Source organism: Opisthorchis viverrini (assembly GCF_000715545.1).
Source record: "Opisthorchis viverrini unplaced genomic scaffold opera_v5_384, whole genome shotgun sequence".
In the NCBI taxonomy this organism is placed as follows: domain Eukaryota; kingdom Metazoa; phylum Platyhelminthes; class Trematoda; order Opisthorchiida; family Opisthorchiidae; genus Opisthorchis; species Opisthorchis viverrini.
The window spans coordinates 312763-327505 of record NW_008752039.1 but is presented as its reverse complement, the minus strand read 5'-3'; the positions used below and the strand labels follow the sequence as shown (position 1 = coordinate 327505).

The following is a 14743-nucleotide window of genomic DNA, read 5'->3' as shown; positions in this document are numbered from 1 at the left end:
AGTCACACTACAGATTGTTCCTGTTCACCAAACTACGGTACTCTGCTTATGGATGACTTGATGGTTTTGAGCAGAAATTCTAATTTCCATTTACAATTTACATCTAACCGCCCAAGCGGGGTTTAAAAAACTACAAACTCTCGAATCATACTACTGTAAGTTCCAACATCTATCAGAAGCCTGAGTACCAAAGTTTGGGTCGATCGGTGGAATGTCAACCAGCGTTCTGGACCCAATCCAAAGCCTGAACATAATCCTGATCGTAATGACAAATAGCATGGCGCTGTTGTCTGACATCCTGTTACATTAAATTCATTGCTAACACAGTTCTATAAATAAGTCTTTGGCTAATTTGGTTCTTTTCAAACAAACAGCGTACTAAAAACAAATGGACACTTAGATTAAAAAAAACCGAGCCCAGTTTTACGTGACTTCGACCTAGCTGCGGAAGCTCTCCAACCCGGTGGTAGATGACGATTAGAAGATCATTAGTATGGGCTATTAGTTCACCCACCAGCTTTCTGAATCCAATCCAAGTAACCATTCAATTCCCGATCCGACTGTTGTTGACGGCGCAGTTTAAGGAACGCACGTCTTTTTTCCACGCGTTCCCTTTCTTTGGCAAATTCACTGACAGTTCATCGAAGGGGATAGAAGATGTGAAAGGAGTTACATAATGGATTCAATGAATATGAAAGAACAGCTTCAGGCAATCCAATTCTTAGTCAAAAGTCATGTTGTCTAACTAATCAGCCGTTAGCTGCTGCAGTTAATTTGATCTGCACAACTCGGGAAAATAGCCTAAGTTGATGTTGCATCACAGTGAATAAATAGTCCGTGGGACGACTGACATAAGACAAGCAATCAACAATAACTGGCACTTAGAAATCGGATGACTCTGACCATGAATCACACGCATAGAAGTTATGTCACAAAAAACAAGGAGTATAGACATAACGCAGTACTCATGAGGTAGCTGAAGCTCTTGGACAGCCAATGAACGATCTCGCCCTTCCTGGGGCTCATCAGGTAGGAGCAGTCCCCAAATGTCCATTGAACTTACGTTCCACTTGAACCCGTGTTGGACAGATTTGACAAGTGTTATCATTCGCACACAATAGGAGACTAAATCGAATGCAGCTGAAACCCTCATCTATGGTGGTTTGTGTTAAGTCGAGGCAACCACGCATTGCGATTTCTCGAATATCCTACCAACTGAAAAATGAGGTGGCCTGATGCAGCGCATTCAGCTTGAAGCAGACAACCATAAACGAGGGATTCTGTTGGGATTCAGATGAATCACCCGTGAAAACCAGATTAGTGAGCAAATGTGTGTTTGTTGAATTTCGTGCAATTTGAGTTCACGTAGAACATAAGGGTGACAGACCCTTGGGGACTGAGCCTTCTGATGAGCCCTAGGAAGGACGAAACCGGTCTTGCGCTGTTGGAGGTTTTTCAGCATACTTGTGATTAGTGTGTTACGTCTAGATAACAATACCCCTACCTTCATTATATATGATATGTTGTAGTTGGTGCAATTAGTTAATGGCTTTAAATCCAGCTAATCCAAAACCGTTTTTTCGTTAAGTTGGCTTATATTTTATTGTTTTCAAACATGGACACATTTCCTCAAGTTTTTTTATGATTGCAGTTTCCACATGAATGGTGTAGATCTGAACGGACAATGCCCAACGTACAAAGCGTTACGCACAGTGAACAGTCACAAGTCATTCATGTGAGGGAGGAAACATCATTTTGAGCCTATTGTTCACTAGTCCATTGCTCAATAAAACAATGGGTTGTGAACGAGTCTTGTCCCTTGTACAAGAATCGTATCACAGTCACTAAGACCAATGTCATACAGTGATCAAACATCCAAATCTGGGAGCTTGCAATTTCAGCTGTACAGCGGAATTACCATAACTAACCAGATTATGGAGCGGCACCTTGATTGATGATCCTTTATTGGAGGTGTTTCACATGCAAAAATGTTCCCCAAATGGACGCACTGGAAGATGAATGCGTTACAGAGCATGCGGGTGACAATTCACTCTCAGGAGTATTCTTCAAACTAGTTCTAGAGGGGGTAAATCTACGCTAAATAGATTCTACTGTGTGATCATCCTGTTTTTAATCATTGACTATGCACTTATTATATCAAGTTATCAATAATTCTTACGAAAACAGGAAACATAAAAACACACCCAATTCGGTCTCTGACTTAACCGAAAACTACACAGTTTGGGGGAGAAAATCACGGAGCCAATTATTGTATCAGCTTTAAACGTCAGATTCTTTCTTGTGGAGCCCAAATCTATAAATTTGAAGACTAAATAAGAATACAGTTTGCTATCCTCTATAAAGTTGTATATTCGAGGCACTGGCTAACCACTATCTCATTTCGATCTGAAACTTTAACTAGGGCTCCTGACGGCAGGAAAGCATAGTTTCAACCGAAATCGCATCATTTCGCCGTTTCGTGCTCTTTACTAAACGAAACTAATGAGATCTGGAATGAAAAAATGACGACCATCTAGAAGGTTCGTGTTTACTTTACCATACTCAACTACCGCGGGTTACAAGATGTCTGTCGGATGGCTGATGTCGATGCAAACTTTTCAGGTTTGTACTTATCAAAATATGAGCATGTACATCGAATAGCTGATTACCTTTACTACTGTGTATTGTAAGGTGTATGGACGATCATCCCTTCAAGCATATTCCAGATAGTGACTATCGCTTGCGATGCAAGAATAGTATTCCCGTTAGTAAAATGTATGGTGTGCAATCGGATTAAACCAGTCGAGTTTTTTCAAAAGTATGACTAGTACTGTGGGTAATAGAGCGAATTTAGGTGTTCGGATTTCTGCCTCATCTTGAGATGGTCATCACCTACTCTCGGAATACCAAAAAGCACTGTAACGCTGTCCCACCTTTCCTAGAAATCAGTGCCAGTGTGAACTTTACGGAACTTCAGAGAAAGGAAGCGTGCACTGTCTTAGTATAGCCGCACAGTGTTTTTTTCTCGAAACTCTGTTCAGTCGCATGAAAACGACTTTTGGACGACTCCTGAATGACTATCAGACGGCTAGGTTTGTACGTTTTACGGTTCCAGCGAGCCTATGAAAATTCACACACGAGTCCAATTGTTTTTTGGTTTCTGAAACTACTCTATGTCATGGTACAATAGTCTTCTTTTGGAAGAGCTAGACAGTAAACTTCTACGTTTGCTAGTTTTTTGCCTTCTCTCTGAGGCCCCGAAACGTTTCCTCCTCACCCTATTTTTTCTGCAGGACGTTTTTCGGCCGATTGTTTTGACTGTCAATGCACTAGAGGTTGATCTCAATGTGAACGTTGTTTCGGAGAAAGGTATGCTACTCTCGGCCTCCTGGCTTCCCGAATTCAGTAGACAACCGGTCAATTCGAGCTTCATTGAATGGGTGAAAAATAAATGAACTTAGTCTGCACGAGACTCTACCGCACGAGGGGAAATAAGGATCAGTGGAGAATAGGATAGCAGCCAAAACTGTGTGTGCTCCGAATTGGTTTTAACTTGTTAATTCATTTTCATTCATCTTCTCGGCAATGACTATCTGCCTGTGCCCGCGTGTCACAGTAGTGCCTTTTAATCGACTAATTCCGAAACAAATGATACCAAATTAAACGACAACTAGCGGTCGCCCATGTTGCTACTTGGTATAGTTGCTCTGGAGACACATTGGAAAGTCGGCAGTTTATACCGGAAGCTAACACCTTTGAGAAGTTCAGTTCCCAAAAATCACTTTGCCACAAAACTCCATTGGTGCCTCTGCAATTACCCTGTAGCTGGTTGTATACTGGAGATAAACGGAGTAATTCGTAGAATTTGAACTTCCACTTGAGATAGTTGACCTTGGGTATCAGTCATCAAGACGAACACAAATTTGCTTAGGTGTTTGAGTTGTCTATCAGTTCAGTTCTGTTAGTAGCGAAAATGTCACCAACGGTTTTTTCGGAGTTAAATAAACAATTGCCCTTTCTGTGTTTGTTAATCCAAACAGGGTGGGACTCCATATGCTGAAAGATACTCATCTTATCGTTGTTGACAAACTCAAACAATCAAGAATGAGCTCCCAGGTTGAGCATGGTATTTTAGATATTATCAGTTTTAACTAGCTGATAGCCGAACAAGAATAAGTTTACTGTCTCGGTTTGTTGTTTCCTCATATGACTTTAGTCAACTCGAAGAATATTTATAGTACATCTCTGTCTGGATGTTCGATAGATTATATTTCCACGTTCAAAAAACTTGCACACTGACGAGTTTTCGTTCACCGCTGCAGTAGCACAGTTTAAGGAATTACGTTGAATATTTTTTATCAACAACGATTACTGGCCGATGCACGTTATTCAAATTGTAATTCAAACTTTTTGGTGGATCCCACGTTTTCGACCATGTCAGTTGAGATTTTTCTACGGAAAGTCACTGACCGTGCAAACAGGATAGCATAATTAAAACGGATGACTTTGTCTTTTCCAAATTCTAGTTCACCCTACAAAATATCGCAGTTAGTTTAAGTTCGGATAGCAATTACTCACTGGAGAGGACTAAGATAAATGACGCACATTTACAAACTAGCAACCACAAGTAAGTGTAGGTCGCATCGTGATTTCATCTTGGTTCTAAGATTCCAGACAATCGCCAAAAGAGACAAACGCATCGAAACCCGCAGGTAAACGTTCTGCACACACGACACAATAGGTCAAAATATCGGGTATTTGCATTGAAATTTTCTTTTGCCGGAACCCAAAGATTGAACCAGCGGCTTCCGAAACTCCCTGGCTAAGTTCATGTCAGACAATGAGTTTTCCACTAATATGATGAAAACCGATGTGGGTAGACTCTGGTTCGCCTTGATACAAAAAGTAACAAATGAACAAACATAGATAGGCATGTGTATTGGTGCTTCTCTGTCCCTGTTCAGTTGGTGTTTTCTAATTAACATCTCAGCAGCGAAGGCCTTCGTCTTCTTACGAGTAGAAACTGGTAGGAAACAATATGTCGGCAGGTATCCCTCAATGGAATTTGAAAGTTTCGGTGTGTTTGACGACGGCGTTGCTTCGTTGATTTCAGGCTGTCAGTTTACATTCTGAAGATCCGAAAAATACGTCCAAGAATGTTTATTGAGTTTGGGGGTTTATTGGAAAGAGTAAGCATTTTCAGGTCCGTCTTTTTGTACACAGTGTGTGGCTGTCTTTTCACCAGTCAGCTTTGTGTTCCAGTGGTCGACGTCTACATCAGCAATTGTGAGGATTCTACTTCACCAAGACTTGTCGAGAACTGGACTGATGTTCATCAGCAGCACACTGATTTTTTTATTTAAATCATAGGTAAGTGCCGATTGATAAATCATGATAATAGGTTCCAAGTTATTCGATGAGTCTTGCAAAATAGTCTCGCTGCTGATTTGTCCTTCACAATAAGGCTCTCAAATAAATCATGGTTGTATGGCAGGCATCGGTGTTGAACACTGATGTCTTACTGTTGATGGTTTAGATGATGATTGCATACCTTGGTGTTGCTGGTTTGCCCTGATTATTCAAACTGTTGCGTTAGCAACTACTAGTCTCCACAAATGACAAGTGGCATGCCATCGACGTCTTGTGTAACACTGTGTGGTACAACTCACTGCCCAAGCCTAGTATCCCGATTCACACTTCATTTGTGGTTGTTTCCAGTCTGTCCTACGAAAATTTGCATACGTGTGTCCAGGCCCATATTACGACTTACAACATTCTACCCATAAATCTACTCAGTTCACCGAATTTTCAGAAATATTTAAGTGGAGTTCGTTTGCTTGCTAAACCAAAGTCCAGATGCAAAATTAAAGGACTTTTGGCGGAACAAGAATAACATATTCCCGTGTTTATAAATTGTCTCCAGTTAGCTGTTCAGTGCTACTGTTTGAGTCTTAAACCGTCAATGCTTAATAATCCAGTTTAAGGTCAAACGTGATGGGCACATGGACAAAGCATATGATGGATTACTCCGTCTCAACGGTTCTAACTGCCATGCAAGAACTTTGTTCCAAAAACCGGCTCGAATTTCTTAGTTAACAGACTCCAGTTTTATGGTGCAAAATGAAAATACTGGGGGCAAACACCTTGGTCATCCAAATCAAGAAGAACGTTTAATGCTTCAAGGTTACACTTTTCAGATATACTGAGAATGCTTTGGGGTGAATTCTCACTTCGCTGCTCTCCGGGATTTTCATGCCTTATCTATGTAATATGGCCAAACGTTGCAATTCTAGGGGAGAGTTCAGAGAAAATGGTTACTGAAAGGACAGGCATGGAACGAGTGAACTTCCTCACATAGGTTGGAAGTGACTGACACCTGAAATGTCAAGAGCAGGAGTGCGAACACCCTTGAATCCCGTTCCCCCACTCCCGTATTTCATCAGCAGCCGAGGGCTATTCACTGGCGTTTAGACATTCATTGCCGAACAATACGAAGCAGAAGGTCGCGGCCATGAATATTCATGGAATCTGCCATGTCGAAAGCTCCCAGCAAGGAAGGAAACAGTGATAAAATACTTTTCGGATTCCCAATAGAGAATGACTCGATTCGCAAGCCGAAATCTCGGTTGGAATCTCGGAATGTTCGCTTACCCTTCTGCGAGTAAAAACATATCCCATACATGTAGGGTCATCGTCCACTTCAGCCGAAATTAGCCGGCACAGTTTCCCTGAACACCTGTCTGGACTCATCGCATAGTAGATGCCCAGAAACGATGCAATGAACTTCGTGAATCTCTGATTAGCGCACATAGAGAACGTCAGATATTGCTCACATCTGAGGCGAGTTAAATAGCAAAATTTTACTGGAAAATAGTCTGAATGTGAACCCCAGTTTTGTTGACCGAGTAGCACTTGATGAATTTTGATTAACAATGGTAATGTCATAAACAGGTTCACCAAATTTAGACTTGGGAGCAAAAACAGTCAGCTTTCGCATATGTTCGCGTTTGTATAGTCTTAGCGAATGATTTATTGATGTTTTTTGTCAGTGTCACACGGAATCCGTTGATCTAGAGTCCTTGGAGGGACGCGTGGTGGGGGAGGGATTGAGACAGGGAGAGGGTAGACAACTAGAAGTAGCACAACCAGACGCTAATAAACAAGCAATCACCCAGTTTTTCCTATGTGGGTTTGTGACTGGGCTTTTTTCCACCGGTATTTGTGCGCAATGCCAAGTCTCTTTGAAAATTAACTATAGACACGGTATATTAAGGCCTGGTGAACCGAGCTGACACTATTGTAAGTCACAGATGTCAGTTTTGATGCAAATGAAGACATGTATAGTTTGATCTATCTTGTTAGTTTACAGTTAATAGTTCCCGGATATCAACTAGAAGACACGTCGTGGGATTGAGAAAAAACTCTACTATAAACTAGTGGATGAAAATTGCACCTACGGTCTTTCAAGTCTGTTTCGGACAGGTTACATGCACAGGCATCACCAAAATTTTTTCATTAAGAAAGTAAACTGTGGAACCTCAAGGATCGTACAACCTGAAGCATAAGGTGGCCTTAGTGCACCACATTCAGTTCAAGAATATCATAAACGAGTGATTCGACTGGGTTTCCCGTGAAAACTCAGTTGATATGCAGATGAGTGTGTTTGTCGAGATCTGTCCCCTTTGAGTTTAAGTAGTACATAAGACTGATTGAGACTCGGGACTGCGCCCACATGGTGAGGCTTAAAAAGGTCGAAATCGATCGTGGGCTGTCGGAGAGTTTTCAGAAAACTTGTGAGCAGATTCCTTGGATGAAGCTGTCTTCGGTTGTGTGATTTTCATCTTTACTTATGAGACTCTAAAGTAGAGCATGGTAGCAATAAAAACACATTTTAGGTGGAGTGGACTTCCGGTTTTTTGAACTCGAAGAAACATATGATAAAATGTGGTGTTTGGGAAAAAGTAAACATTGCCGCGAGTCTTTGTCATCCTAGAACGGTGCAGTCCGGTGATACGTAGAATTGCATTTTGTGGAAGAATTTGATGATCAGCACTATTTCTTCCGTTGAATACCTTGTAACGAGCTGTGAGGCGAACGTCCTCGTTGTAAAATCATGTGGACAAAAACTGAGTGTCGAACGGCAACAACTGAACTACAAAATGGGAAGATTACCAGAGAAAACAGATTATTTGCTCACACATTCACGGTGGGAAACAGACGAAGTCTGGTTTACAGTGGGAATGTTCCAATGCACTTCAGGTGCTCCACAATTATGTCATTTACAATAAGGGGAACGGCTACCGAGGTAGCACCCTTTTCATTGGGATCCTGGAATGCATTCTGCTAAACCGGCTAAACGCTCGCACAAAATTGGTCTGAGTGTGACTGACTATCTTGGCAGACATCAGCTGCAAAAAATTCCGGAAAGCAAACAACAATTTAATCGCTCTGTTTGGAGATTTCACAGACTCAAGGACGCTCTAGATAACTCCCCAAAACCTTGGCCTTCCGAACAGTGCCGTCTACATCACAAGTTTTCATCATTTTACCGGAAAATCCCGATTATGTGCCCGAGGAACCAAATCTACCGATCTCAAAATCGACCGAGGAGTGAGGTTGGATTGCATTCTGCCTTTTAGTCTGTGCTCCTTTTATCTCATCAAGAGAAGCATTTCACGCTCCCAAAGTTGACAACTCATGCACTTTCCTGGTGTTGACCAAATTTATTTGACTCTGACCTACTGAATCATGCACTCTGTCTATTTTTGTACATTTGAACTCATCCTCTCACATGAGCATCATAGACTGCTGATGTCTCACTTGGAATGAACTATCACAGAAAACAATTTTTTACCATCTTCATCCTTAACATAATCTCAGATGATTAGACAGTAACGCGTAGTCCACCACTCATTTGTTACGGAGTTCGTCCATCTTGCTCGGTCAGTGTCAGTAGTGGAGGAACACACCCAATATCCGAAATCCGATACCTTACATCTAGTGTTTGAGGACCTCGTGTCTAGCCACTTAGCCATTCACAGAAAAAATTTTTTACCATCTTCATCCTTAACATAATCTCAGATGATTAGACAGTAACGCGTAGTCCACCACTCATTTGTTACGGAGTTCGTCCATCTTGCTCGGTCAGTGTCAGTAGTGGAGGAACACACCCAATATCCGAAATCCGATACCTTACATCTAGTGATTGAGGACCTCGTGTCTGGCCACTTAGCCATTCTTATGCACAATTCCCCGTGTACCCGGGCCAACAGCTGCGTGGCTTTAATTTGTACCCTGGATCTTCCTAATTTGATGCATTGTAATTTGTCGGTCTTACCTACGCTTTTCACTAGGTAACATTTCTTGTCATATTTATGACTACCTAGAATAGTTGAACGACAGACTTTTTCGTCAGATTTCTACAGAATTTCCCGGACACCTCTAGACTTGTCTCATGTCTCAGCTGAAGTAGCTCTCGTACGAACACTGACAGGTGGAACAGTTAAACTATCAAGTCACATGATGGCGCACAATGTACCAGTGTTATGAACCCTCTGAGGGAGAAATCTTGCCTGTGTAGGTTTGTACACGTGTCTGACGCTGAGCCGTAACAAACCAACCGAGTGGCTTGGGGGCGCATGTCAATCATCCATGGACTGACTGTTGAAACGCTTACATTGTGAAACTGTTATGCATATTCGCGCGCTTTTTAAAGTTGCCACCGCTTACGCCGGCCTATTTTTCTTTTGGAGTGCGATGACAAGAATGAGTCCTAGTCAAGTACATCTGTTGCCGCTTTCCGCAAGCCTTCGCCGCTGTCAAAAATCGTACTTAAATAGCACTACAAACAACTTTATCACATGACTAAACGAATTTATCCGACATTTTCAATAAAGACTGACTAGAGGAACTCAACCGGGAACGTCAACTAAGAAACGGTGCATTATGTAACCAGCATTGCGTGCGCGAAAACAGTAATGAGCTGCAGGTTTATCTCACAACTTCACGCTTGGAGTGAATGATTTACAGTTCATTTTAAAAAGGGTTAATTTATCGGTGAAACTGCGGCCGAAGAACCAAAGGCTGGAATAAATGGAAGCACCTGAACTCAAGACAAATAAATTCAAGTTTGACGCAATAAATTTTAACCGAGGTGGAAATCGATAGTTTGGAGGTTCAGTAAATTGGACCTAAGTCGAGTAAAGGCCTACTGATTTGTTTTGGGATCCCAATTCGGTCGAAAAAATGAATGCCTGGACAATTAGGAATGCGTTGTTAACTTGGCTTGGACTAAATGTACAATGGCTCTAAATTGTTTTGAAACTTTCCAGAGATCAAGCTTCTTTCACTCAAGTTCAACCGCGAATGATGCTTTAACTTTAACGGGTTCACCAATGCTGGGCAAAGGTTTTCCTCTATTAGATGTACTGGATCCTCGTCGCACAATGCACAGTATAAAAACACTGGTGTACATTTGATGCTTTGCAGCCATCTACCAATAGTCAGACAAACAACCAACAACAACAGAAAGCTTTGTGACACTAGTTATCAAAAACAGTATTTCAAACAGTATTTCAAAACAGTATTTACTGACAAGTGAATTCATCCAGAAGTTAAACTGTTATTTGTGAAAGATTCCAATTCCTCTCCCGTTTATGATGATCTCAAGCTAACTGTTTTGCATATCGACAACTTCATGTTTCACTTGGCAAGATATTTGAAATACCGAAGTACATTCTCTTGACAGAACACACTACTCATAGGGTTGCTGAAAACCAGTCGACTGTGCGATGCAGGTTTCACCCTTTATGGAGTTTAACAGATTGGTGTAGTCCCCTAATTTTAACCCAGCTCATACCACAGCTAAGCACGAAATTTTATGCGCTCGGTGAAATGCATTCACATCACAAACAAGAAACTGAGTTGGGCCCCGTCAACACCAGGTTAATTTGCAACTGAACGAATTTCGTCAATCGCCTGAAATTTGGTGTTCAGGTAAAACAGAAACCTACGTCTCAAGAAAGATAGAATCTGTCTGGATCGCCCATGAGTTTTTATCAACTTTAGAAGCAGTTTTTACCAAGAAAATAGTCTGTTCAAACTTTTAGACCAAACCATTCACGTATCTATGACATTCCCAAAAGCAACACGTGAGTTTAGTTTCAGTTACTCCAAGAACGTGCCTTAGTTTCATTTTTGCTGATCTATTTCTCATGATCTATCAAAGCATGCTACGTCTCTGAGCGGCGATATGCACAGTAACACTGTGGCTAGCCGGTAACTCACCCGCTGAGTACACCAAGCACCAGGTTGATTAGAAGGAAGGCGCCAATTACAATCAAAGGGATGAAATAGATCCAGTTAAAACGTGGACCGTAGGCTCGATTGGTCTAAAATGTAGAAAGACACAAAGTATAGTTTGACCGTAGTCTGGTTATAGCAGAGGGGCACGTAGAGCTTTTGGATAAAAGATTGACAGGGACTATCCAACTCTGGATTCATACTTGATGCTTCTCCTGAAAGAAATACTATAAATTTTCGAATAAAAATTATTTGTAGCTAATTTAGAACGACATTTTATTTGTATATATACGTGAGTGAATTAATGATCTGCATAGTCCAAAAAAAGAGTGCACGTGATTCTTCCGGGACGCACTGAATAAGACAAGTTTTAACACGAGTTAGTTTTCCCGAAAAAACACTGCTCACGGGGACTGCCAAACTGGTCTCACTAACAAAATAACACAAATCCTATGGTCTTGGGATCTGGGACGATCACTTTGTGGAACTCATTTCACTGCAAGCAGTCTTCCAGTATACTAGCAGTTATTTTAAGTCCAGTGTCTACTCTCTAGCATGACAAGTGAAACTAAGGTGGCTGAATCAACGAGCACGCCTTTTAAAACACATGGTCATAGTAGACGGGGCATCATTACGTTGAGGTCGCTAAATTTGGAGGGGCTGGAGACACTCCCGAGACAGGAATCAGTCGGAATAGAAACAGATTTAGCGGAAACTTTCAAACACAGAAGTTCACTAGAAAAATTGTTTAAACGTGTCATGAAATTCGAAGAAAACATAAATTCCGAAGATGTTGCTGAGCTGAGAAATCAGAATGATAGTTAGACAGTGAGTAATTTGGTTGATCAGTCCATCAGTTACTCACTGGTAGGATTGAAAGGGAACACATTATGTTGGTTACATCACTCCCGGTTAGTTGGCGTATCTCCAGGTGTCTGGCCCCGTTGGGATGCAGTCAATTTGATCAAACCTTGTCTACGTTTGTTTAGTCATTCAAATAACTACTTGGTGTTTGTTAGGATATCAAGTAAGCTTGACTAGTTCTGTCAAATCGTCGTCAGTTTTTTAATGTGTGTTTCATGGAAAGGCGTCTGATAGATGAAACGCTGTTGCAATAATTTGTAAATGGAAGAAAAAAGAAGGCATACCCTGTCACTATAATGACTTTTGGTGTCTTGATACCAGACATTTTACCCACATGTCGACTGATGCCTAATTATCCGGCTTAAACCTGGTTCCATAGATGACACCTGTGGATTCTGTTCCTCAAGATCCACGGTCACTTTTCTTCCGGAACTGAGACAGGGCTGCTGAAGTCAACCGAAATTAAACACCGGCCTACAAAGACTCAGGTTTTAGTGCCAGCAAGATTGTTATGAACTAATAATTCGGGCGAAGTTACTCTCAGAATCATGATCTCACACTGAGGAGAACACACGGATTTGGAATAGAATCTTCTGATAAGGTGGAAAAGAGGGTGAGTAACCGGTTAACCGATTAACCAGTTACAGTCCAAACTCCAATGGAATTTCTTGAGTTCGATGTTGGCCCACAGAGAATACAGCAAACGCTATAGTACCCAACACGTCGTAAGCACAGAAAATGAACTAGGTTTCTTAAATGAATCACGACTTTTGTTAAAAGAAATACAATCATATCATGATTCACAACACTTGGGGCTCCTTGCAGAAGAGAAACATTAGTGGAAGACTGATGTACTGCTGGTACGTAAAACAATAGATAGGTCATCAAGTTTAGAGCTGCATTTGTCTGGAGGCACGTTCGAGGTTTTTGAAGGTGTGAAAACATATTGGCAGTTATCGGTTGGAGAAAAACAACTGGTTTAGCAGCAGGACAATAAAAGTAATTTGTACGATTTGAGTTAACTGACTGATTTTCATATTCCTCCCCTATGGTGAGCTTGCAGTTGCTTTAGGGTTGTCCTGTAAAATCCAACGAAGCCGATGAACCACAATGTCATTTATGGTGTCTGCTGAGCCACATGTTCACCCACCGGGACACTTCATACTCGATGCAAACGAGAAGTGCAAACGAAGAAGGACCAGCGTAGCAAAACTGCAATGGCGAACTCATAAGCCTGCATTTTTATCTGTTAAATCAAGGCCATGCATAGTCCGTGTTTAGTCCGGACTCTTGGGATAGGTTCATGCCAAAGGCCATGCCTCTAAAACATTGCAAAAACCGAGGTCGACCGTACTTCGGGAACGGTGAAAATTTAAGGTAGACTTGACATGGCGCCTGATCAAATGCATGTCTGAGGAATATAATTTAACCATAAAAAGTAAGAATTTTTGCATCTTCCGAGCGTACATCAGTTTTTTCATCCGCGTAATACGGTCCTGACGGTTTTCTCACCTTACCAGCACATCATTAATAAACAAAGCAATTGGGATGAGCTGGGATTCAAAATCAACCAAGGGTAACCCCCCGGAAAAATCGATCGAAAACACGAACTTTCCAATTGCATTTCTTGCTCATACTTTGAACCTCATTGTGAAATGGAAAGCCATGAGCTTTTAAAACTTACTAAGAGTGCCCCACTAGACTTAATTTCCGCAATAAGAGCGTTCGCAAAACATAGTCCTCAGATCTTACCATATAGAGCACGTCTGTCCAGCCTTCCATGGTGATGCACTGGAACACGGTGAGCATAGCATAGCCGATATTATCAAAACTAGTGATCCCGTAATTTGGCCCTTCCCAGTAACCCTTGCAGGTAAAGCCCGCCGGACAGTTGAATGCTCCAACTTGACGGCTGTTGTTGTCCTGTGGCTGACAAGGCACCAGCCCGGGTGCATTAGGAATTGTGTTGGGCAGTTCAGTTGGGTTATCTGTCAGATCAGGGGCCAAACATAAAGAAGTGACAAAAAATGAATGTGGCAACTGTGATGATGGAAAGGTGCGACAAATGGGAGTGGGTAAGAGAACCTAACGAGCCCTCGCATGTTCGTGGTCGATCAGCGCACAAATGAGCAATACTGCAAGACTCGTTTAACTGAGGGTCATTCGGCTTGCCATTGTCCGATTGTTCTGTCGTGATTCGTTAAAAAAATCAACCTCAGTGTGAAGTGTGAGACGGCCTCGTGCATCGAATTCTATACTTAAGAAAATAAAAGAGGGATCCAGCTGAGATCCCTGCAGATTCTAGGTCTACTCGACGACAGAAAAATGGCTTATTAAATTAGCCTTCAGTGAAGCAAGCTGGCTTCTGTCACAAACCGGCAATTACATCCCGAGTCTTAGATCGTTCCGGGGAATGAAACTTAGCCATTTAGGCTTGATCTAGCGAACAAACCACCGACAAGACCAGCAGGGACTCGAACTACCATTATTTTGTTTCTGACTGAATAGTTGTCAAGGTATTTGCCACCACGTAGTGGGTGATGTTTCACTTATAATCACTAGAGGATCTCTGTAGTTG

At 41.7% G+C, this 14743-nt stretch overlaps 1 protein-coding gene across 1 annotated transcript in view; it reads right to left on the bottom strand.

The window, feature by feature from the left end:
• T265_10559 (hypothetical protein) overlaps positions 1 to 14743 on the bottom strand; it is a gene marked incomplete at both ends in the record, with an annotated part of 113832 nt that overhangs the window by 96761 nt on the left and 2328 nt on the right. Inside the window, 2 exons of the mRNA XM_009176961.1 lie at positions 11287 to 11390; positions 13918 to 14077. Coding sequence (XP_009175225.1) covers positions 11287 to 11390; positions 13918 to 14077 — 264 coding nt within the window. The remainder of the gene's footprint in view (positions 1 to 11286; positions 11391 to 13917; positions 14078 to 14743) is intronic.